We start from the raw sequence: 26,365 nt of genomic DNA, 5'->3' as shown, positions 1-26,365 counted from the left end.
CTTTTACCTAGTAAAATACACCTAAGACCCTTCCATATCTTTTCATGACTTAATAGTTCATTTCTTTTTATTGTTAACTAACACTCCCTTGTCTGGATGTACAATAGCTTGTGTATTTATTCAGCTATTGAGGGACATCTTGGTTGCTCTCAGCCTTTGGCATTTATGAATAAAACTGCTGTAAACATCCATGTGATGTGTTTTGAGTGGACATAGATTTTTAGCTCCTTTCAGTAAATACCTGAGAATGTGATTGCTGGATCATATAGCAAGAGTATGTTTAGAATTGTAAAAAACTGCCAACTGTCAAACTGTCTTCCAAAGTGGCTATACCATTTTACATTTCCATCAGCAACGAATGAGAGTTCCTTTTGCTCCACATCTGGTGTTGCCAGTGTTGGATTTTAGTCATCTAGTAGGTATATAGTAGTGTCTTATTTTAATTTGAATTTTTTGATATCTTATAATATGGAGCATCTTTTCATACTCTTATTAGCCATATGTGTATCTTCCTTCATAAAAATGTCTGTTCGGGTCTGTGGCCCATTCTCTTTTTTTAGGCCCATACCCTTGGCATATGGAAGTTCCCAGGCTAGGGGGTCAAATAGGAGCTGCAGCTGCTGCTATGCCACAGCCACAGCCTTGCCAGATCCAAGTGGCATCTGCAACCTGCATTGCAGCTCAGGGCAACAACAGATCCTTAACCCACTGAGCAGGGCCAGGTATCAAACCCACATCCTCATGGATACTAGTCGGGTTTGTAACCTGCTGAGCTGCAGTGGGAACTTCCAAACCCAGTAGGCTATTGACTGTTGCCAGTTGAAAAATGCCACACACACACACACACACAGAGACACACACATACATAACACTTTATACTTTATTTAAAATTGACAAAGTGATAAACACAGTTATAGGTAGATGAAAATTCAGTACATTTAGTTGGATAATATATGTGGTTAATTTGATGTAAATCTTGAGGCAGTGCACTGAAAAATGAAAAACATCAGCCTGATTGTCCACAGATAACTCTGAAATTTGGCGAAAAACACTAGGACTTTTTAAAAATCAGATTCTTCTCATAGCTCTTCTAAAGAGATGTTTAAGAAATCCATGGCTCAGAGTTTATATTCACTAGATATGATATGTATTCCATACATAGTCCTTTGTTTTTCTCTAGTTTTCCCTTCTTGTTCATTTATTCTTAAAGTTTATTGAAGCAAACAAAATCTGTTTATTATCTTGACCTTGTTATTTTATATTTTTAATTTGATGTAACTCTTATTTTCCAATTTGTGTTCTCCTTTAAGTCTGTATTATACAAGAATAATTAATCTTTTGGACAGAAGTTGTTTATCATAGTATTTTCCCTTATTTCAAGAAATTGAGAAAGGACTTACAGATACTATATCTCTAGACAAAATAACCTCTTATCACATATACATAAATTATGTGTATTACCAAAAAACCAAATATGTACTAATTGACAAATATACTTTCTTTCATAAAGCACATACAAAGGAAGCAATAAATTGTTCTTGAGGAAAATGTAATTTTCCCTACTCTTTATCTGTGGTGTACATTGGAGTCTGACCTGGATTTGAATCTCAGCTCTCTACTACTACTACTCTGGTAACCTTGAACAAATTTATGTTTCTTTGTTTCTGTTTCTTCATCTTTAAAATTAGACTAATAATTCCTAGCTCATAATGTTGTCTGGAGAACTAAATAAGGTGGTCTAAGTTTCTTAGTTTTTAAACACTGTTCTCTGGTACCCTACAGCTCTTTAGAGACATTTAATGGGTCGGTTGTATCTATTTTATGATGAGGGTTCTGCAGAAGATTTGATTTGAGAAAGAGGGTCCTAAGGTATTCTGTTTAAAAACATTTGAAAGCCATAGCTGTAAGTAAAATGCATACACATAATAGATATTGAACAGATGCTAGTTCTCCTCTGCAGATTAGAAAATTTCTGCTTTACTCCTTCCGCTCCTACATGGGGCTCTCTCCCAATCAGTATATTGAAATGCTACGTTATTTCTATTTAACTTCTTTATTGAGATATAATTTACATACATGTAGTTCACTTATTTAAAGTGTATAATTTAGTAACTTTTAGTATATTCACAAAAATATGCAACCATAATCACAATGCAGTTTTAGAATATTACTATCACCTCCAAAAGAAGTGCTAACCATTAGCAGTCAAAATAACTTGCTTTTACATTTTATTTTTGTTCCTCATTAGAAGTTAAACCATGGGTAAGTTAATACATCAAGAAGAGCAAAATGAATCTAATGGCTGTATCTTCAAAATCAGTGAGTCATGTTTCTTCATTGATTTATGTAGGTACAGACATTAGATTCTGTTATGGCATTTAGCGTACTTAATTTTGTATATTAAATCACTAAAGACTTGATCCTTTGCATTTTTCACTTCTAAAAGTTCATTTATCTACTTTCATAACTTCTAAAGATGATGACTTGATCTGTGTATATCTTGTTTTTAGCTTAGAAATTCAACAAATATTTTATCAAGTACTTGTTATGAGCGAGGTGCTGGTTAGAGTCCCAGGGTTAAACAATTAATTAGACACAATCTAGGGAATATGCAGTTTTAGAAGGTGATATGTAAACCAAAGAGAGTAATGTGGTGTGATCATGGTTATTATGGAGAAGTGTATAAAGTGCTGTCAGTACACACTTCAGGGAGTAATAAATTCTTCCAGTGAGGAAGAAAATTGGGGGAGAGGCAGAAAGGGGAAAAGAACGGAAGAGTTAAGCTCCAAAGACGCTGGACCTTGAAAAATGAGTAGATTTCACTGGGCAAGTGATGGAGAAGAAATATATTCTAAAAAAGCTAAGAGACTAACCTTAGCCAAAACCTTGAGGATTAAAAGCATATCCTGTGTTTAATGAAAAGTCAGTGAGTTAACAGATGTGACCAGAAGGAACTGAACCTAGTGAATAGTGGGGAAACAGAAGAGTTAGCTAGAACAGATTGTAAGGGCCTGAAAGTCAGCCTATAACACTTTATTTATCACCTTCCCCCTTCCATTCCTGGCTTTACTCTACAGATAATTTAGCTTTTCCTAATCTAATGTTTAAGTTAACAGAGTTCCTACTGTCATAATCCTAGTTCTGCAGGAGTTATCTTTGATTTTGTTCACTGTTTTCCTTCCCATGTACATTCCTATGTTAATTATTAAATATCTGCCGCTTCCTTTTCATTCTCATAGTCACCACCATGGTCTCTTTCCTAGGATTTCCTTTCTATTTCTTTTTGTTTTTATTTATTTATTTATTTATTTATTTATTTTTATTACTCAAATGAATTTATCACATCTGTAGTTGTATAATGATCATAATAATGATCATCTATTTCTTTTGTTCATTTTTGATACCACATGTTTCAGTTCCTAGGACTTCACCTCCTGTTTATTTTGTTTTTCAAAGTAGTTTTTAAACAGTAGTTAAAATAGTTCCTGTTTCAGGGAATCTGAAGAATATGAAGAGCCAAAGAGTTTAGGAAAAAAAAAAACTCATAAAGAATTGTATTAATTCTTATCTAAACCTCACCTAAGGAAATTCTCCACGTACTGGTGTAGAATACATTGTTGAATGAAAATGAGACAGAAGAATATAGTATGTTAACCTTTTGTGTCAGAAAAACAGCATGTTACTAGGGAATAGGCAGTATTTGCTTACTTTTGCATAAAGAGTCTGGAAAACTGTAGAAGAGCTGTAGTTGGAACCTAAGCCACAGCTGTAGCAATGCCAGGTCCTTATCAACCCACTGCGTTGGGCAGGAGATTGAACCTGCATCCCAGCGCTCCCAAGATGCCGCTGATCCTGTTGCACCACAGTGGGAACTCCACATTGTTTTGATTTTTTTTTTTTTTTTTTTTTTTTTGCTATTTCTTTGGGCCGCTCCCGCGGCATATGGAGGTTCCCAGGCTAGGGGTCGAATCGGAGCTGCAGCTCCTGGCCTACGCCAGAGCCACAGCAACGCGGGATCCGAGCTGCGTCTGCAACCTACACCACAGCTCACGGCAACACCGGATCCTTAACCCACTGAGCAAGGGCAGGGATCGAACCCACGACCTCATGGTTCCTAGTCGGATTCGTTAACCACTGCGCCACAACGGGAACTCCTGTTTTGATTTTAAAACTGAACCTTTCATCCTTTTAAAGCTCTGGCCTCGGAGTTCCCATCATGGTCAGTGGTTAACGAATCCGACTAACAACGATGAGGTTTCCGGTTCGATCCCTGGCCTTGCTCAGTGGGTTAAGGATCCGGCATTGCTGTGAGCTGTGGTGTAGGTCACAGACGCGGCTCGGATCCCGTGTTGCTGTGGCTCTGGTGTAGGCCGGCGGCTACAGCTCCGATTAGACCTCTAGCCCGGGAACCTCCATATGCCACGGGAGCGGCCCTAGAAAAGGCGAAAAGACCAAAAAAATAAAAAAAATAATAAAGCTCTGGCCTTGTGTGCCACTGTGAGGAATAGGAATAAGGGACTCTGATTGCCTGTTGCCTCATATGTGAAGGCACTCCTGAGTCTGCCATTCGGATCTCTCCACTCTGGTGATGCCTTGGTCTGATCCCTTTAACTGAAATGAACTCTATCCATGTCCCCAAGTCACTTTCAGAACAGTTCAAAATTCATCACTTCCTTCTCCACAGTTGGTTAATTATTTATCTCATTCTGTCATCTTAGCTTAATGTATTTATTTATATTCTCTATTATCGTTCTTTTTTGGTATCTCTTAAGTATTCTCATTTATTTTATGAGTGGTTTCTACTTTCACTTAGATTGTTAATACCTTCAGTAGTAAAACATGTTCTTTTTTTTGTCTTATCTGAAGCATGCTTTGATACTTGTTGATGATTTTTGTTTACCTTGAAATATTCTAACATGTTAATTTCATTTGGATAATATTAATCAACAAATTTTAGATGAGAAAAGCTGCCATACAGAAAAGCTGAGTTTAACTGCTTTTCTGTTATCTAAACTTCAAAGTATTAGGTAGGAAAATTAATGAGGGAATTCCACAATTTATTTAAAAACCAGTGAAAATAATTAGAGTAACATTCTTTCCAGCTAGGATGAAAATCTGTGGATTTGCTTACTAAAAAATAGACATAACATGATTACCTGACATTAACTCGCATGGAATACGATGTGATTTGTATGCTAGTTACTAATTAATATAATAATTGAGATTTGTGTGATTTTTATCTTGGCTAATATATGACACGCAGACTTAATTCTGAATTTATAAGTCAAATATAATAGATAAAATAGTCTATTGTTTTTTACATTGTGTATGATCAAAAATAAGAAAATTTAAATTCTATTAGGAAGTGAACATTTGTCTTTAAAATTGATCATAGAAAATAGAAACTTTTAAGCTGAGAGGCCTTTAGTATGTTTTTGTTACTTTATGTGTTCTAATCTGAAACTTATTTTGAAATAGGCAAGAAAATTGGATGTTTATTTTGAATATGAAGAAAAGATAATGAGCAAAACTACTCTGGATAAATCTCTTCTAGATATAATATCAGATCCTGATGGTATGTACCATAAATTTAAGGTTAATACAAGTTTTACATTCGATGAATCCAGTATTTTCAATTTGAGTAAAATCTGAATAGAATTATTGTTTTTCTCATAATCTTTGCACTTAATAAGACAATTAAAATGAGCTAGATCCCTGTTGAAAAGTTTGTTGCATAGCAGTTCTAAGGTAGAAAAATGACTTGCATTGTATTTTATTGAATTTTCTTTGGTAGTATGTAAGCACCTTTTTGCGGGGAGGGATACTTAAGGACTTTTTATATTCATTTGTTTAAAGTGATACATTTGAAGTTCAATTTCTGCTGATTCCAGCAAGATTTGAAGGTAAAACATTCAAAGCAAGCATCTCTAAGTGATACACTTCCTGATTCCTTTGTTTAACCCTAAGGAATTTCCTAAAAAAAGATGTATGTAAAACTGAATTGTTTTAAATATTTAGGAAATTCACTTTTAAAGAAACTCTGTAGTCTATCCCTTTGTGTTTATATTTATTGAAATATATGTTAGATTTATTTGTACTTAGAAAATATCTAGTTATTGCTTTCAGTTATAATGATCATAAGCTCTACATAGGTTTTAGCCTCTAAAATTCTCTAAACTTTAAAGACCTGTCGATGATTTCAGAAGATAGATTTATTTGTACTTAGAAAATATCTAGTTATTGCTTTCAGTTATAATGATCATAAAAGCTCTACATAGGTTTTAGCCTCTAAAATTCTCTAAACTTTAAAGACCTGTCGATTTCAGAATAATTTTCAATTCAAATATTCTTTTCAAGAACGAATAAAAAGCATATAAGCCATTCAGCTTATAATTTTATATACAAACTCTTCAGCTGAATGATCATGGTTTTTGAGTTACAGTTTTGGTATGACTTTTCAATTTTATTCCAAGATGGAAAGTAATAAAAAAAATTTCGAATTGTTTATAATCAAAAGATTCTATTCATAAAAACTTCTAAGAAGCCCTAGTATTGCTCACGCTTTTAGAAAGCTAGGTTTGTGGGGAGAACATAGCATTTTGCAGGTATATGTACTTCACAATGGAAAAAAAATACATCTAAGTCCATCGCTTGAGAGCTATTCCTTGTTATTTACTATAGGCTTTGAGTAAAGTTGAAGCAAATAATTGTGTTAATTTTATTTTTCCTTTCCCTTACTTTTTCAAACCATTTATTTTTAAAGACATTAAGTAGAACAGAGCAAGGTGGGCATTCATGTGAAGTCACAGTCTACTACCACTTTAGCCCAGAACAGGATGTCAGAACCTGAGCGGGATGGGAAGGGCATCCACACATTTGATAGAGGGAGGAGGGTTGGTAATCTGGCATGAGGTGTCAAAGTCCAGGTGAAGTGAGCGGAGTGCACACATGTGGGGGCAGGTCAGTACACAGCATGAGAGCCCTGTCAGATTGAGGAGGGTGACCCTGCATAGGACAAACCAAGCATCGGCCTAGGCAGGGTGAGAGTTATAGCCAGGCATGGGGATGGCTCCATTGAAGGGAATCAGAGCCTAGAGTAAGACAGCATCCATGCAGGCAAGAAGACGGCAGCAAAGATAGGATATTTCTTACACACAAGGGACTGGTTAAATAAATATATCAAATAATGTCAAGGGAGCCAGGTTTCCCATTGTCAGAGAAGAAGTTATAAATATGGAAAGGAAGAAAACTAGAATGAACCCTATAATGTTGGATTGGAATTGGAGGTGCTCATGTAGACTAGATGTTTTCACTAAATACTTGTCAAATAGATAAATAAGTATAGATATATCTGTGTATGTGTACACATATGTATGTATTCCCTAACTCTGCCAATTGAGCAGGGCTAGGAGCAACAATTCCCCAGTAGTACATTTTAGCTTATAAATTCAGCTTTCCACTAGAACTCATTGGAGACGAAATTGTTTCCAGGGAGAGAAAGTATAAAATGAGCCTAGAACACTTCATTGTGTCAGAAGGCAAGGAAAGTAACCCAAACATGATGGAACTTGTCAAAAGAACCCAGAAGTCAGCTTGAAGAGGCCCCCTATCCCCAGATTATGATAATATCAAAATAAATAATAACAGATTATAACATACTGAATGAAATAGAAAGCCATGAATCTATACAGATACATTAATTGAATAAATGGAAAATTGTAGGTCATTTACACAGATTCAAAGTACCTCCCTACAATATACTTACTAATTATAAAGGAAGAAAAACTTGACAGTGGAGAAGCCTGATAGATCCCTTATTAAGTTATCACAGTGAATATCATCAGCAATGAGACATATTGAAATAGTATACACCCAATAGGATCCAGTACAAAAAAATACATTATCACTTTTGTTATATTCCTGCCAAAGATGTAGAATCCGAATCTAATCATTAGGAATATCAGACAAAAATTAACTGTGGGTATTCTACCAAAAGGAAAAAAAAAAAACTGTCATCTTCATCAAGGCCATGAAGTCAAGGAAAGACTTGAATTGTTTCCTGTAGAAGACAACTCTGTGTAAGGGATCACAGCTCTTTGCAACATAGGATTCTGAAACTGATCCTTTTCTCATAAAAGATGTTATAGAGACAATAAGTGAAACTTGAAATGACATCTGAGGATTAGAGGGTTCACTAATTTTCTGATTTTGACAGTTATATTGAAGAATGTCTTCGACATGTGGAGTGATGGGACAACAGATCAACAGCTTACTCTCAGATTTTCCAGGGAGGAAAGAAGCTCTCTTAATTACACTTAAAATTATCAGATTGTTCAGTAAGGAAACTCTGAGTTTAAAAATAGCAGCTGCAGTAGAAACTTATGTGCAGCAGAAGATCCAGGCTGTAGCTACAGGCTCTGGAGTATTCACAGTTGTAAAGGATACATAAATTTTTACAATTTCCATTGATTCCCTTGTGATTAATGTCATTGTAACCACTGCATGCCCTCCAATTCTTAGCATCATATGATTCTTAAAAAGCTTAGCAGAGGTTTTAGGGCATGTATTAATACTTACAGCCATTATAAAATATGTTTCTCCTTGGACTTCCTGTCATGGCGCAGCGGAGATGAATCTGACTAGGAGCCATGAGCTTGTGGGTTTGATCTCTGGCCTTGCTCAGTGGGTTAAGGATCCGGTGTTGCTGTGGTGTAGGTTGCAGACGTGGCTCAGATCTGGTGTTGCTGTGGCGTAGGCTGGCAGCTCTGATTGGACCCCCTAGCCTGGGAACCTCCATATGCCACAGGTACGGCCCTAAAAAGAAAAAAAAAAAAATGTTTCTCCTTGAAGAAGAGTGGAAACTTTTCCTTCTTTAAGCAGAATAAGTGCCTACTCTTAGAAAACACTGCACTGTTAATAAAGCAATAGCAGTGACTCAAAGACCCCTAAAACTCTGAGGGAGGGGAACCTTTCTCTTGGATCTTAGGAACCATTGCTTCCAAAGACTTTTTCAGTTTGCGCTCTAACTGCTTTGTCACAGTTGCAGGAAACATGCCGTGGAGCAGAATAACTAAAGCCAAAGCTAGAACACCAAAAAGGAAAAAGCCAAGGAAACTGGGAAGCACCAGGGAGATTGTAGAGAATCAGAAAAGCAATCCCATAAAGTTGTTTATGAATTCCTAGGCTCACTTCTCACTTGTACATGCATGACTCTGATCCTAAGCAGCATTCCAGAGACTGGGAGGTGACGGACTAGATGACCTCCCAGTTCCCATAATGGCTTCCGGGCAGTGGGACAGAAAATAGAATCCATGATGGGACTACCACTCACAGAGGCTGATAGAAACTATGGCCTGAACCCAACCAGGCTAATTACCTGCTAAAATAAAAATATCAGCTTCCTCCTAGTATTTACACAAGACCTTGACTCTCATAACGTACTTCAAAATGTCTAAAATACAATATTTATTTGTTAACATGAGAACTTTGGAGAACCTGTCATTGATCTTTATTACCAGTCTTTGTCATACTTAGGGAGTAAGGATAATTTGAAGGCAAAAAAGTCAGTGGTTCATCTGTCATGTTCATATGTTTTGAAAAAATTCTTTTTTATTCTATAATAAAGTATAACATTCCTGAGTTCTTGCATATCGAGACACATTTTGAAGTGAGAGTGCATATTGATATTTGTTGAATAGTGCAACTGAGTTACATATGACCAGTGCCCTACTACTTTGCACCAGAGTACACCCAGTAACTAAGGGGAGAAAGAATAAGTTTCTCAGGACAGTCTTGGGCTTTGGGTAATAGAGGTAGTAACTCAGAGCACCCACTGCAAGCAAGAAATTTCACTGAAATTTTATGTTTTGTCTTAAAATTCAGGCAAATACAGTATGCATAATACGACAGTGTTTATTTTACCATAAACATAGCGGTTTTCCAAATCTTCATAACCCTTTTTCTTCAGAAAGAGGGTAAATGTATATTTAGTGGCTCCAATTTCAGAAGTATGACCTTAGGTTCAGCTAGATGATTTTAGCTAGCATAGTTGCATAACCCAGTACTTAGGGAGACCATACAATTGGCTTCCTAGGATAATCCCATTTTTTAGACTTGTTGTCCTTACATAATTATTACTAGTATCTGCCATTTTCATCTCAAAAGTATGCTATTTTAGAACTGTATGATTATCCTACCTATACCTTTCTTTTCTCCATGAGTTTATATCCAAAAGATAAATTTCAACATTATAGACAATTTTGAAGATAGAATGAAAGTGCTTCCATATCTCATCCCTATAATCCTACAGCATTTAATCTTTTTCCGCATCTGCATTTTACACAGTTGTAATTTAGGGCCTATATAGTCTTAAATTAGTTGAATCAAGAACTTTATTTTGTCAGAGTTCCCTGATGGCCTAGTGGTTAAGGATTCAGTGTTGTCACTGCTGTGGCTCAGGTTCAGTCCCTGCCCCAGGAACTTCTGTGTGCTTTGGGGGTAGCCAAAAAACACTACTAATAATAAAGAACTTGGGGTTCCCATTGCGGCTCAGTAGGTTAAGAACCCAGCTAGTATCCATGAGGATGCAGGTTGGATCCCTGGCCTGGCTCAATGGGTTAAGCATCTGGAATTACATAGGTCAACATAGGTCATAGATGTGTCATGGATATCGTGTGGCTGTGGCCTAGGCCAGCAGCTGCAGCTCCAATTTGACTCCTAGCGCAGGAACTTCCATATGCTGCAGGTGTGGCCCTAAAAAGAAAAAAAAGCAAAAAACAGAAAAAAGAACTTTATTTTTTCTTATCACATTTGTGTATGCCTTGAATTTACAGCATTGACTATATAATACATAAATAGAATTCTAAAAGTTTCTTTTTCTTTATCTGTTTTCCCCTTTATAGCAGGAACTCCGGAAGATAAAATGAGGCTGTTTCTTATCTATTATATAAGTGCACAGCAAGCACCTTCTGAGGTATGTTCTCTGTTTTCAGTTATTGAGAAGAAGGGGGAATACTCGTTTGTTTAAAAAAAAAAAAGTAGTAAAAATCACTATAGCCAGATAACTACTTCACGCCTTCCTTTAAAAGAAAACAGTTTCTTAAGGCTGGTTCTATTTACTGCTGAGTGTTATAGCAGTATTTATGGTGGCCCAGAAAACTGTCCATTTCTCAAGAAATGTCTCACTCTTTTTAAGTGTTGGAATGTGAACTGAGCGTAAGTAGCCAAAATTCTTATTTCTGGAAAATAACTATTCTGAAATAAGTTAACCAAGTTTGCTCTGCTTTTTGAAAGATTGGTCTTATCATTTCTCATGGTGATCTTAAAAGTTCCTTTTCTTTAAGATATAGCCATTAATACCTATTTTCCTTCTGAGGAATTTATCTTGAACCTAAAGGAAAAGTTTGGTAATATTTTGCAGTTGTTTTGAAACTAATGTCCATTATAAAATATAGAGGAGTTACTTGGAAGCAAATACCCAAAGTTTCAAAAGTTATATAAATACTGCAATTTAATAAGATTAAACTTCAGATTCACATCTTTCATATGATACATATAAAGTTGAGACACTTTGTATTGCAGTAAAATAGCTACTTTGATATCTGAGTGAATTTCTAAGAATGATTGGAAAATGACAAATTTTCAGTCCTAGAAGATTTTTTTTCTCTTTGGAAGAGTAGGTTGTGGGATATTTTGTTGTTTTTCTGTACTGAGCCATCAGATGCTTTTGAGGAAAAACTTTTTTTTTTTTTTTTTTACCATGTTGAGGTAACTGACTTACAGTGAAGGAAAGTCATGACTTTGGTATCAGTCTTGTTGCTGGGATAGTGACCTGTTAACTCTTTCTAGTGTTAACTTAGTTTAATTTTACTGGATGAGCAACAAGCATAAGGACCTCAGGGATGATACTTAGAATGATATGGCTGTTGGAAACTCCTTTCCTTTGCTGATAGCAATTATTTTTCTAATGTCTAGTAGATTGTGAGGCTTCTTGTTTTTGGCATGTCAAATAGCAAATCAAACCCAGTACTGTCCTGGGTATACATCTCTTGACTTTTATTTTAATTCAGTAACAAAGTACAGTAGTCTCCTCTTTATCAAAGGGGGATACGTTCCAAGGCCCCCAGTGGATGCCTGAAACTGTGGATAGTTCCAAACCCCCCCCCATGTATTTTTTTCTATATATATCTATGACATTTAATTTGTAAATTAGGCACAGTAAGAAATTACCAATCATAACTAATAATAAAATAGAATAACTTAAAACAATATGCTATAATAAAAGTTATGTGAATGACAACTCTCTCTCCGAATATATTGTACTGTACTCATTCTTACGATGATGTGACCTGATAAAAAAACCTGCATGATAAGGTGAAATGAGATGAATGACATAGGCATTGAGATGTAGCATTAGGTTGCTGTTGACCTTCTGACATGAAGGAGGATCATCTGCTTCATGATCTTGTATCATCAAGCCATGACAAGGTTGACAGATGGTTAGATGTCTAGAGATGATGTCATTGGTTGGGGCAGTGAGCAAGATTTCATCATGACATTCAAAACAGCACATAATTTAAATAAGATGTAATGAATTTTTTTTTCTGGGAATTTCCATTTAGTCAGACATCACTTGACCACAGGTAACTGAAATCATGGAAAGCAAAACTTCTGATGAGAGGGTACTACTTATAGTTTTCTTTTCAGAAATATTGCTCTTATTAATGAGGTTATACCTATATCTAAAGGGATTCTAATAGCCTATTTATAATATTTCTTAGGAACCTATGATTAATTCAGTTTACCTTAATTTAACCACATTATTTATTTTTGGTAAGAATTATGTCTTATCATAAGTTTAAGTGGTCATTAAGAAGCTTAAAGCAAATTATGACTACTGATGTTAGATTGATAGCCCCCAAAATGTGAAATAGTGAATGTCTCTGATTGAGAGTGAGCTTAAGAGTTTCTTTCTTTTAAAATTTTACAGTGCAGTCACTATGATAGACTCTTATACATGAATTCAACTAGACTTTACTCATCAGTAAAAAAAGGAGTAAGAAAGAGAAAATGATTTAAAAATTGTAGGACGCCAGCTATTCAGTTAATATTTTTGGACCTTTATAGTGAATATAAGGTGGGATAACTTAAATCTGCATTTCCCCTAAGTTGAGGTCATTCCCCTCGTGTTTCCAGTTTGAAATATACTTGGTCAAGCCAGATCTTCTTAATGCTTATCCCAGGGACAAACAATCTGTGTCAACACTGGAGGAAAAACACTGTTGGACTTCCTGAGGGATGGCAAAATACTGTATTTTATAGGTGATTTGGGAGCCTGTCAAAAATAATTTTCATTAAATGTGATTTTTGTCTTAGGTGCTCATTTAGGTACCCACTTAAGTAAGATACCGCTTTACTCTACTTACGTACTCATGCCTTTGGTCTAACTTTTTGAATAATCAAATGAACAAAAAAATGGTCTTCTCTTTGATGAAAGTAAAATTTTTTTGTTATATCATTCTTATTTCAGGCTGATTTGGAGCAGTACAAAAAAGCTTTAACTGATGCAGGATGCAACCTTAATCCCTTACAATATATCAAACAGTGGAAGTAAGTTTTATTTTATTCTTCAGTTCTTATAGTTTAAGAGAATACAAAAAAAAAGAAAGAGAGAGAATACAGTGGCAGTTAAGTTTCCAAGAAGATGGGAATATTACTAAGAAAACTGAACAGTGTCTTAGTATTTTTTTTTTAATTCATAGGCATAAATATTTCCTTATCTCCCCCACCCTATCGATAGTTTTATATAAAATGGTGATACCTTTCTTTCCTAGACATATTTTTTCCTATATTTTTCTTCACTGATGAGATGAGAACGTCAAAGACTGAAATGTTTTGGGTCAAATGTCTCAAAAAATATTAAAGAAAATTTTTTTTTATTTCATTAGTAATCAGAAAAGTACAGATTAACATAATGCAAAGATTTAGAAAATGTTGTGCCGAGGATGCAGGAAAATTACCTAATGATGAAGTACAGCCTTGACCTAGCACTTCTCTTAAGAGTTAATCCCAAAGAAGTAATTGGAGTTGTAAAATCTTAGAAGCTATTGTAATAAATTTTGAAAACCTACCTAAATGTCTGGCAGTAATATTGAATTATGTCATTTCCATAAGGAATGCAACTGAGTCATTAAAAATCATGTTATGGAAGACTAATTATTTAATACCATTGGGAAATGGCCATGTTATATGGTGAAGTGAAAATACAGTTTATTAGTCAGTGATTTGTTAATAAATATTTCCTTTGTCTCAGTGACCAGGAACTCTTCTAGACATTAAAAATACAATAGTGAACATGCTGTGGAAAGCCCCTACTCATTAAATTTACATTTGTGTTGAGGGAACAGCAAATCAACAAATAAGCAAACAAATGAACAGAATAGTGTTAAACCATATTAAGTGATATAAAGAAAAGTGGTAAGATGATAATTTGTTGTCAGTATTACCTTAATTTGTTGAAATCAGGTATACTCTATTGAGCTAAAACTTAGCTGACCTTTTTTAACAGTAGGATCCCAATCCATTCACCTGTGTGTGTTTATGTGTGTGTGTGTATGTAGACATACCACATATATACATATAATTGGATAGCAAAGTGACGTACACTTAAATGCTAATAGTGGGTAACTCCAAGTAGTAGAATTTTTTTCATTTTGGGTTCTTTATTTTCTAAATTTTCTACAACAGTACCTTCAAGATATTAGTGTAATTAATTTCTTAAGGCTAGAGGATTGAATATCCATTCTGATCCCAACTATAAAAAAATATGCATAGTAAGAGAACTATAAAAATTGTTCACACAGTGGTTATCTCTGAGTCGTGAGTTTATGGGTGCTTTTTATTATCTATACTTCTGTTTTGTTTTTTTGAATTTGCTTTTAATTCATTGTGTTCTTATATAAGAAAAAATGCATAACAAACCTTAGTTTAATAAGACAAACCTAAAAACCCTCTTTTCCAATTTTTATGAAATATAGACACTAACACATTTGGCTGTTGTATATTTCATTGTGTTTTACATTATAACTTCGTTGGAACTCCTTAATCAAACCATTGGTGAGATGTTTCATTCTATTCCTTTCATTCTTTATGAGAGGAAAGACAGTCTTAGGCATCATTTTATATGTTACACAGTATATAATTTCTAATTTGTAACATTTTTCTTTCTAATTATAAGGGTTTTACCAATTTATCAAAGAAAATTTTAGAAAACTCATAAAGGTATAAAAAAAGTAAAAACTTACCTGTAATCTCCCCATCCAGAGTCTACAAGTAAACATTAGTCTATATCCTTTTATATGCACATTACATATTTATTTTTTAATTGGGGAATCATTGTTATAGATAACAATTTGCATTCCAGTTTCCCAATAACTTTCCTCATGCCAGTTTTTCATTGTCTTAAATACAGCTGACTTTTGAACAACCTGGAGGTTAGGGACGCCGAAGTCCAAGTATTACTTCACTATGGGCTGGCCCTCTGTATTTTCAGTTCCACAGCCATGGATTTAAGCCATCGCAGATCATGTAGTAATATAGTATATGTTTATTGATAAAAATATGAGTAAGTGGACTCTGACAGTTCAGACCCATGTCTCTCAAGGATCAGCTATAATCTTCATTGGTAGTATTAGTGCTTGCATAATATTCTAGCCATATAAATGTAATACTCTTTCTTTAACCCTTCTTCATTATTAAAAGATGGGTATATCTTATTTACACTTAGGTATTGTTTCTGGTGAAAAATTAGTTTTTGTTAAAGGCAGACATTCCAGTCAACTGCTAGAAACAGTTGATTGACATCCTCCTTTCTGAACAAAATTGTGAATTGTGCGTTTGGGATTTCTCTAACAGTATTTATTATAGCAAATTTTGTCCAGATTGAAATAGAATATTTTTAGCATTTCATCTTCCGCACCTTAGTTATTCTCCTTCTTTTTTTTACTCTCACAAGATTTTCTAGCATTTAGATAGATTTTTTTTTCCATTTACAAAATCTTTTTTTTTTTTTTTTTGCTTTTTAGGGACACCCCCACAGCATATGGGAGTTCCCAGGCTAGAGGTCAAGTCAAGAGTTGCAGCTGCCAGCCTACACCACACCCACAGCAGCACCAGATCCAAGCCATGTCTGTAACCTACACCACAGCTCACAGCAATGCCAAATCCTTAACTCACTAAGCAAGGTCAGGTTCAATCCCTGCATTCTCATGGATACTTGTCAGGTTTGTTACTGCTGAGCTGCAACAGAACTGCCTACACAAGCATTTTAAATGATTAGAAATCATTATGATTCACATAAAAATATTTGTGGCACACTGCTGTAAAAATTTTATAGAATAGCAGGTCCTGCTGTGGTGCAGCAGGTTAAGGATCCAGTGTTGTCTTTGCAGAGGTTTGGGTCACTGCTGAGGCATGGGTTCAATCCTCGGCTCAGGGCAGTGGGTTAAGGATCCAACAGTGCAGCAGCTGTGTGTAGGTTGCAGTTGCAGCTGGGATTTGATTCTTGGCCCGAGAACTTTTATATGCTTCAGGTGCAGCCAAACAAATGTTATAGAATAGTATGTACAATAAGATACTCATTTTGTTTATAAATTATATATATTATATATGCATGTGTCCAAAGATGAGAAGAATATATGCCAAGATCCTAACAGTGGTTACCTGTAAGTGTAGGGTTTTTCTGGGAGCATTCTGTTTTCCGGATCCTCTACAGTGAACATATTCCCAGAAGGAAAATATATATTTAAGACACAGCTCACTGCCATATTTTTGCCCAGCCTTCAAGAATTCTGTAGTTTAAAGATATTCCGGACATTTAGAAAGATTTGAAAATAAATGACTATATGCAGTTCATTATAAAAGTGTGTATGTAACTGAAAAGAAAAATCATTGAATCTGAATAATGTTAATGAAGAAAGTGATTTTGAGTTGAATCTTAAAAGGAAATGTACAATTTTTATTGGAGAGTTTATACCCCCAAAGGACAATAGGAGCAAAGGCATATGTCTGGGAATGAGGGAGTATGGAATGTGGAGAACAGTTAAGAGACTAAACTTAGTACGCAGTTGTTCTTTTAAGACACAAAGTCTTCATCTCACATTAATAATCAGATATAAAAGAAAAATTGTGAAGTTTGGGCAACTAACATATTTCTGTTTTTTAAAGAATCTCAGTATTTTAGTACTACCTGTTCTATGTTTGGCCATTATTTTATATGTTTACAAATTACATAATCAATGTTTGTATAATTGTTTGACAATTGAAACACTGTGCTGAAACACTGTATTTTACTTACTGAAAAATTCTTTTTTTTGTCTTTTTTTTTTTGTGGCCTTTTCTAGGGCCGCTCCCGCGGCATGTGGAGGTTCCCAGGCTAGGGGTTGAATTGGAGCTGTAAACGCCAGCCTATGCCAGAGCCACAGCAACGTGGAATCTGAGCCGCGTCTGCAACCTACACCACAGCTCACGGCAACACCAGATCCTCGACCCACTGGGCGAGGCCAGGGATTGAACCCGCAACCTCATGGTTCCTATTCGGATTCATTAACCAAAGAACCACGACGGGAGCTCCAGAAAAATTTTTTTTTTTTTTCAGAAACTGTCTGCATAGTAAAAGTTATGGTTAGTGAGTAGATATTTTAATGCCATGATACTTAATGTAAGCTCAAATAATCAGTTATTAAATATAACTTTTTTATTTCATAGGGCTTTTGCCAAGATGGCTTCAGCTCCTGCCAGTTACGGCAACACTACCACTAAACCAATGGGGTAAGTATTTTTTTTATTGTTTTGTTTATTTTTTTTCCTCTTTCAAAAAATGTTTTAATTTTATTTGGTGTTATTTTTAATAACTGATCAAACAAGTCTGGTACTCCGTACCATAATTGAACTTTAATGCCTTAAAAATATAATGTATGACACTTTGGATGTAGAATTCTTTCAGTTTGATACAAAACAAATGTCACCATGCCTTTGGCTTCCTTAGTTTAAATTGTCATTTTAAAATGTATGGCTGGAACAACTAGAGATTATCATAATAAAGTGAGGTAGGTCAAAAAAGAGACAAATACCATATGATATCACTTGTATGTAGAATCTAAAATACGGTGCAGAGAAACCTATCTACGGAATAAAAAACTCACAGAGAACAGCCTTGTTGCCAAGGGGGAGGGGGAAGGGAATGGATGGACTGGGAGTTTGGGGTTACTAGATGCAAACTATTATATTTAGAATGGGTATGCAATGAGGTCCTACTGTATAGCACAGGAAACTATATCCAGTCTCTTGGGATAGACCATGGTGGAAGATAATACAATAAAGGGAATGTGTATATGCATATGACTGGGTCACTTTGCTGTATAGCAGAAATTAGTCAAACATTATAAGTGAAGTTTATGTATTTTATATGGTATGGTTTCATATGCTTCCTTGTTCTTAAAATGTATTTTTCATTTTCAGAAGATGCATGAAGCTTAAAACTATTTTTGTATCAATGTTGATAATATAGACTTGAAGTTAGACACTCAAGGCCTAGCTTCAAGATGGAACTAGGAGTTCCTCATTGTTGTTCAGTGGAAACAAACCTGACTAGTATCCATGAGGACATGGGTTCAATCCCTGGCCCTGATCAGTGGGTTAAGGATCCTATGGCATAGGTCACAGACACAGCTCAGATCCTGCATTGGTATGATCTTGGCATAGGCTAGCAGCTGCAACTCCAGTTTGACCCTTAGCCTGAAAATAACCATATGCTGTATCTGGGGCCCCCCCAAAAAAGATGAAACTAAGCTTACTACTAAGGAGGCATACTTCTAAAATAGTAGGCTGGGTACAACTTCTGACTGCAGAGAAACTGTGTAACATGTGTGTGATTTTTCAAAGGAGGTGAACAAAGTGACTTCTAATTGCTCTTATCCATACCATCCTAGTTTCAAAATCCTAGCTTATCTTTTAGAGCCTTGAACAAAAGCAGGAAGCCCAGAGGAGAATAGGTTTTTCCTAGCCCCACCCCAAGGTGCTGGTTTTAATGAAACAGTTTCCAAAAAACAAAGGCAAGGCAGGACCTTGTAAGTGCTTGGTGAAATGAATCCTGCTGGCCTCACCTTCAGACAGTACTGTCCAGCACACCCCCTCCCTCAGAGTTACATGGTGCCTGGGAATTGCCTCAGAACTGGTCACTCCAACAGGCGTTACTTTCTCTTATTTTTGTCCTGCAAGAAATGATTTCCATCTCTTCGTTTCAGAGGGGAGTAGGACAATATAGGAAAAATTAAAATATATTTGGGAAATTACTTTCATGTATTTAGTAAAATACTTTTCCAGTCCCATGTCTTAAAATCTTACTGGAATTTTAAAAGCCTATTAGATATCTTTAGATTTCACAGTTGAGGATTTTAATAAAAATGTGTTCTAAGAAAATCTTGGATGATTTGAAGGCTTTCTCTACCCTTCTGATATCAAAATGCAATATGACCATTCTGTCCTGCAAAACATCCTTTGGGAGTTCCTGTCAAGGCGCAGCAGAATCCAACTAGGAACCATGACGTTGCAGGTTCGATCTCAGGCCTTGCTCAGTGAGTTAAGGATCCAGTGCTGCCATGAGCTGTGGTCTAAGTTGCAGACGCGGCTCGGATCTGGCATTGCTGTGACTCTGGCATAGGCCAGCAGCAACAGCTCCGATTAGACCCTTAGCCTGGGAACCTCCATATGCCGCAATGCAGCCCTAAAAGGACAAAAGACATAAAATAAATAAAATTAGAAAAAAAATCCTTTGAAGGCAGATCATTTGTGTGTGTTATTTTGTTGTTAAAAATTCAGATAGTAATCATTCTTCAAATAAATATATTCATATAAATAAACAGAATCAGGATAAAATTCACCAGGTGTATTGCGCTTCACATTTTTATATCAGATTTTATGTACGGGTGGAGAGGGTATACAACAAAGGATTGGATCTAGCTGCTGTGATATAACGAACATAGTAACTTTTGACCTATTCATAATCGTTATAAGCATATATATTTTCAGTGTGTTAGTGTGCTTTAAAATCCTAAAGCAAGTCGTCTGAATTACTATCTAATTTACTGTTTTGACATTAAGACAATCAGGTAAGCAAGGAATTCTCTTCGGTTATTAATTTGCCTAAATACTATAGCTAAGCTTAGCAATTAAAATGTTTGAGGGCAGCTCTATTTTTATGTCTTATTAATATTGACTAGTCAGAATATTTTAAATAAATGTGTTATATAAAATTGTGGCAGTGATTTCCATGGAGGCAGAAATTCTCAGGACACTTATTTAGTGAAAACAAAGGTGGTCACTGCAGTGAGCATCAGCATGTGTTGTGTAATCAAATAAGTATTTTATCTGTGATAAATTGGAGAGGTAATTTATACTTAATTTGGTCCTCTTCTTTTGCCTAGTCTCTTATCACGAGTCATGAATACAGGATCACAGTTTGTGATGGAAGGAGTGAAGAACCTCGTATTGAAACAGCAAGTAAGTACACTTGTTGGGAAACACTAGTAACTTTTGAACAAATGTTGACAGATTGATTGCTCAGCTGGAGCAGCTTCCTAGATGTATTCAAATTACAAATATTAGGAATAAAATCAGGGGGTCCTTTACTGGTTTATTTAAGAGTAAAAGTATTTTATATGTATAGTTCAGAACTCTGATTTTATGCTTTTTTTAAAAAATCGGCTCAATGGACTGCTGACATTTTTGTTTACTGTCAGATTTGTGAAAAAAATGAAAACTTAGAATAATGTACTATTACATAAATGTATATCATTTGCACTTTAACATGTTTGGAGAATATTAATAAACTAGTAGTCTTAGTAGTTTAAAGTCCTGTGTAAATTAAAATGCAGATATTTTTAGTAGAATTTATGTTTTAGAATAATAAAACTATAGCTTGGTTTCACACTTCATTTTAGAATAATCTTGGTTTTAAACATAAGATGTTTTTTAATGATTTTTGCATTTCTTTTGTTTTTGTTATTCTAATATATAGATATTTAATTAATTGGTTTGGTTTCTTATCAAACTTGGCTTGTGGAGTTTCCATCGTGGCGCTGCAGAAAAGAATCCGATTAGGAACCATGAGGTTGTGGGTTTGATCCCTGGCCTTGTTCAGTGGGTTAAGGATCTGGCTTAGCCTTGAGCTGTGCTATATAGATCGAAGACACAATTCGGATCTGGTGTTGCTGTGGCATAAGCAGGTGGCTGTAGCTCCAGTTTGACCCTCCACATGCTGTGCCTATGGATGAGGCCCTAAAAAGCCAAAAAAAAAAAAAAACACCTTGTTTTTAACTTCCTATTATGCAAATTTTCAAATATGCATTAGTATATCAAACTCTTCTGAACCCTTCATCAGGGTTCAGTACACAACTTCCTGCTAATCTTTTTCATCTCTCCACTTATATTTTTTTAATTTTATTTATTTTTACTGGGATATTTTAAGGCAAATCTGAGATAGAATATTTCACACATAAATGCTTCAGTTTGTAATGAGAAGGATTTTAAAGGCCGAATTAAAAAAAGAAATAGAGTTAACTATTCAGTTATTTCAATTTGAATATTGAGTGTTTACTTGTTTTTAGGAAAAAAAAAAATAGATCTTTTCCTTCTCTGAACTTCCTCCACACTTTTGATCTTTCTAATGATGTTTACCTATGGTGATTTGTATTAGCAGTATATATTTATATTTTACTTCTTTTTTTCCAGTTTTATTGAGATACAGTTGACATATATTGTTTTAATTCTTGATAAGTTCCTTGAATGCAAGAAATTTTTTTGCCTATCTTTGAATTTTCCGTAGCACTTTACATGAAGGAGGTCTTCAATTTTTGAATAAGTAAGATTTTATTGTAAAAACCATGTAGTGTTAGTAAAGAACAGTGAAAAATCCTAATTTGCTGTCTTTAATTAAAAGGTTTATTACTTCCTAACTTTCCTTGAGAGACATTCCAGGTTGCATTATTTCCTAAGTAGTACTTGGAAAGCCAAAAACTTCATTGTCTCTCTTAGGAATTATTTTCAGTCCTTCCCATTCTCTCTCTCTCTTCTAGTAAGGGGCTACTACTGAATACTTCACTCACTTTTTTTTACTGGTTCACAGTACTTTCCTGAGTTGGGAACATAATGTACTTTACATTTTAGCCCAGCACCTATTAAAGAAAAAATTAGTCATGACACTTGTTAAAGTACTGTAATGCAGACTTTATTCAGGGGGACCATTGTGAAAGATGTTAGGACCACCACCATGGGGTTTTGCAGTCTGAGAGAGAGACTGGCTTAACTCCAGATACATCAAGGAAAAGTCTGAATTTATAGTCAAGAAACAGAGTATAGGGATCAGTGGATGGAAAATTATTAAGAGGAAACATCAGGGATAAAAGTGATTCTGGGGAGTTCCCGTCGTGGCACAATGGAAACGAATCCAACTGGGAATGATGAGGACACAGGTTCAATCCCTCACCTCGCTCCGTGGGTTAAGGATCCAGCATTCCCGTGAGCTGTGGCGTAGGTCACACATGCAGAATGGATCTGGCATTGCTGTGACTGTGGAGTAGGCCAATGGCCACAGCTCCGATTTGACCCCTAACCTGGGAACTTCCATATGCTGTGGGTGCAGCCCTAAAAAGACAAAAAAGTGATTCTAGCTAACCCGGCCTAACAGGATTCTTGCTAAAGGCAGGCTAGTGTGATCAGACAACGCCTGGAAGATGGTGGAAGGTGAGAAACCTGATGAGATACCAAGGGTGATCAGGTTTCAAGGATTGAGGGATTTTACCTATAAGTTAACTTAGCAGGATTCTTTCTAAAATTGGACAATTCAAAGACGGACACAGAAGTCCAAAAGTTGAGGCCCAGTTGAAAAAGAGTTTAGAAGAAGCCTGTGTAGAGTCTTGTGTAGGAGAGAAATCTTCGTCATACCATTCTGCTTATTACCAACTGTGGACAAGATGATTTTGTATGTGAGACAAAGGGAGAACCACCAGTTGCTAAGATTATGTCTGTCTTTTGCTAGATAGACTGGCTATTGTATAACTACATGTGATTAAATTTATTTTTAAGGAGAATTACATATTTTACTTAACATGTCACTTTTAGAAGTAGTAAGATTCCCTAAACAAAAGGATCTTTATCACGAATACTTGATAACATTAAGAAATTATGGAGTTCCCGTCGTGGCGCAGTGGTTAATGAATCTGACTAGGAACCATGAGATTGCGGGTTTGGTCCCTGCCCTTGCTCAGTGGGTTAACGATCCGGCGTTGCCATGAGCTGCAGCGTTGCCGTGAGCTGTGGTGTAGGTTGCAACACGGCTCGGATCCCGCGTTGCTGTGGCTCTGGCGTAGGCCAGCGGCTACAGCTCCGATTAGACCCCTAGCCTGGGAACCTCCATATGCCGCAGAAGCGGCCCAAAGAAATAGCAAAAAGACAAAAAGACCAAAAAAAAAAAAGAGAGAAATTATAGGAGTTCCCATCGTGGTGCAGTGGTTAACGAATCCGACTAGGAACCATGAGGTTGCGGGTTTGGTTCCTGCCCTTGCTCAGTGGGTTAACGATCTGGCGTTGCCGTGAGCTGTGGTGTAGGTTGCAGATGCAGCTCAGATCCTGCGTTGCTGTGGCTCTGGCGTAGACCAGTGCCTACAGCTCCGATTCGACCCCTAGCCTGGGAACCTCTATATGCTGTGGGAACAGCCTTAGAAAAGGCAAAAAGTCAAAAAAAAATGATAAATTTAAATCTTTGAGATGCTCATACTTTTTGAACTTATAGCCTTAGAGTAACATGGTATATGTCCTGGAATCATGTTTGTAAGAAGTATTTAAACTCACTGACTTAAATATGTATTCTGCTAACACAAAAGTTTGTTTTATTTAGAGTTAAGTTTAATAAATATCAAAACAGATTATCCTCTGTGACCTCAAATCCCATTCCTGTTCTTAACATAGTAAATAATATACTGCTTTGATATGGGCAGTTTCTCACAGAAGTAAAATTGGGAATGATTGGTGGTTATCTCTGTCACATTTCTGTCACCAATACTAGGAGAACCATGCCATTTTTTTAACATAGACATTTATAAGACTTTTTAGGTTCAGAATTCAAGGCAATATTTGATTTGGTGGACAGTGGTTAAATAGAAGTCATAAAACAGTAAATTCAGTGTGATCTTTTCATTGTTTTTTAAAAAGAAAAAATAGAAGAAACTGAAGGATATCCAACTAGGTGTTTGTTTGTTTTTTGTCTTTTTGTCCTTTTAGGGCTGTACCCGCAGCATATGGTGGTTCCCAGGCTAGGGGTCTAATAGGAGCTGTAGCTGCTGGCTTACACCAGAGCCACAGCAATGCTGGATCCCAGCCGTGCCTGCAGCCTACACCACAGCTCACAGCAACACCGGATCCTTAACCCACTGAGCAAGGCCAGGGATTGAACCCACAGCCTCATGGTTCCTAGTCAGATTCATTAACCACTGAGGCACGATGGGAACTCCCCAACCAACGAGGTTTTAAATGTTAGTTTTTTCTGGGTGAGAATACTCATCTCTGATTACTTCCGTATGATAAATTACTAGAACTGACTAGTGGCATTTAAAATGTGAACATTTCTAATTGTTTTTAGTAAATACTACCAGAGTGCCATCCAGAAAAGTTGTACCAATATGCAGTGATTTCCAGTGCATGTTTCTTGACATCTTTCCCAAATCAGACCTGTGTGTATGTGTGTAATCTTTGTTAATTTAATACTTAAAAAACTCTCATTCTAGAATATTTAAACTTATAGAAAGCCATTTTAAAAGTTATATTCTAAAGTTCTAAAATTTAGAGAAACTGCTACAGGGAGATAATGAAGCAGGTTGAGAAAAGGAAAATGTCAGGAAAATGATAGAAATGAATTCTGTTTTACATTTGCATAAGTTTCGATTAATTTATGCCTCTTAAATCTCTATTGATTTGGATTTTTTATGTCAATAAGCATTTTAAGCTATAAGATAGAAAGAATAGAGTATCTTATGTCCACTTTTTAGGTCACTTATTTGAGCTTTTTTTACTTTTTTGTTTCTTGGGCAGCATAATTTTGTACATCACAAGTATCAGCTATCACATAAAACCATTTGAATGATAGTCACAGATTTGAAATACATTTATGTGAGGATAATAGTACAAGAATGTGTCAATGAATAATTTAGTGCAAAGTTGTGTAATTTAAAAGTCTTCTGTTTCACTTTCTTTGGCTTGTTTGTTAAAATACTTCCTCTTTTAAAAATGTACTAAAAACAGGGGAGCTCCCTTTGTGGCTCAGCAATAATGAACCCAACTAGTATCCTTGAGGATGCGGATTCAATCCCTGACCTCTCTCATTGGGTTAAGGATCCAGCATTGCCATGAGCTGTAGTGTAGGTCACAGATGTGGCTTGGATCCCACATTGTTGTGGCTGTGGTGTAGGCCTGCAGCTGCAGCTCTGAGTCCAGCAAAAAACACCCTAGAAACAAATTGCAAGCCGTAGAATGCAGTTGATTAAAAAAGACTGCAAGCTGTGCTATAGGTCACAGACGCAGCTTGTATCTGACATTGCTGTGGCTGTGGTGTAGGCCAGCAGGCTACAGATCCAATTCATCCCCTAGCCTGGGAACTTCCATATGCCACAGGTGCGGCCCTAAAAAGAAAAAAAAAAAATTATTGCTGGCTATTTTATGTGTGATAGTAGTGTTACAAGGGTGTATTTTGTTTTGTTTTGTTTTTATTTTAGGAATTCTCATATTTTGGAGATATATACTGAAATACTTATTGCTAAAATTATTTGATACTGGAGACTTCTTTTAAAACAGCCTAGGGTAGTGGGGAGTAAATGAGAGTATAGATAAAATAAGAATTTGTCATGAGTTGATAATTGTTGAAGCTGAATGATGGAATATTGGATGTGTTTTATTGGGTCCATGTAATCCTGTTTCTTGATTTTACTGCCATTAATATGCTATGTTTTTGGGAAAAATACCACATTATATATTTTATTCTTTCCTCATCTGTAAGATATGGATATTGTATTCACTCTGCAGATCCTTTTCTGATTTATAATTTTAAATTTGGAAATAGATGATCTGTCTTACTCCCCTTCCTCCAATCTGCTTCCCTGACAACTTTCCAGTATCTGCATACTCCTGTCTTACTCTTTACTTGGCTAACACAGTCTTCCAAGATAAGTATTCTCTTTAAGGAGGTACACATACTGCTTTTCATTCTCTAGGACTTTGATAATCAAGACAGCAGCAACTCTTGCTCCAGCTTCACTGCCAA

At 35.8% G+C, this 26,365-nt stretch overlaps 1 protein-coding gene across 2 annotated transcripts in view; it reads left to right on the top strand.

Moving 5' to 3' along the window:
* The window catches only part of SCFD1 (sec1 family domain containing 1), a 109,580-nt gene that overhangs the window by 49,586 nt on the left and 33,629 nt on the right, over window positions 1-26,365 (top strand). For both annotated transcript variants that reach the window (XM_047795159.1, XM_047795158.1), the window contains exons 15-19: window positions 5,479-5,575; window positions 10,902-10,972; window positions 13,529-13,608; window positions 17,764-17,826; window positions 20,481-20,556. In XM_047795159.1, the coding sequence (XP_047651115.1) occupies window positions 5,479-5,575; window positions 10,902-10,972; window positions 13,529-13,608; window positions 17,764-17,826; window positions 20,481-20,556 (387 nt within the window). The remainder of the gene's footprint in view (window positions 1-5,478; window positions 5,576-10,901; window positions 10,973-13,528; window positions 13,609-17,763; window positions 17,827-20,480; window positions 20,557-26,365) is intronic.

The sequence above is a fragment of the Phacochoerus africanus genome, chromosome 9 (genome assembly GCF_016906955.1).
Source record: "Phacochoerus africanus isolate WHEZ1 chromosome 9, ROS_Pafr_v1, whole genome shotgun sequence".
NCBI classification, from domain to species: domain Eukaryota; kingdom Metazoa; phylum Chordata; class Mammalia; order Artiodactyla; family Suidae; genus Phacochoerus; species Phacochoerus africanus.
The sequence above is the reverse complement of the archived record's forward strand: the minus strand, read 5'-3'. Positions and strand labels throughout refer to the sequence as shown.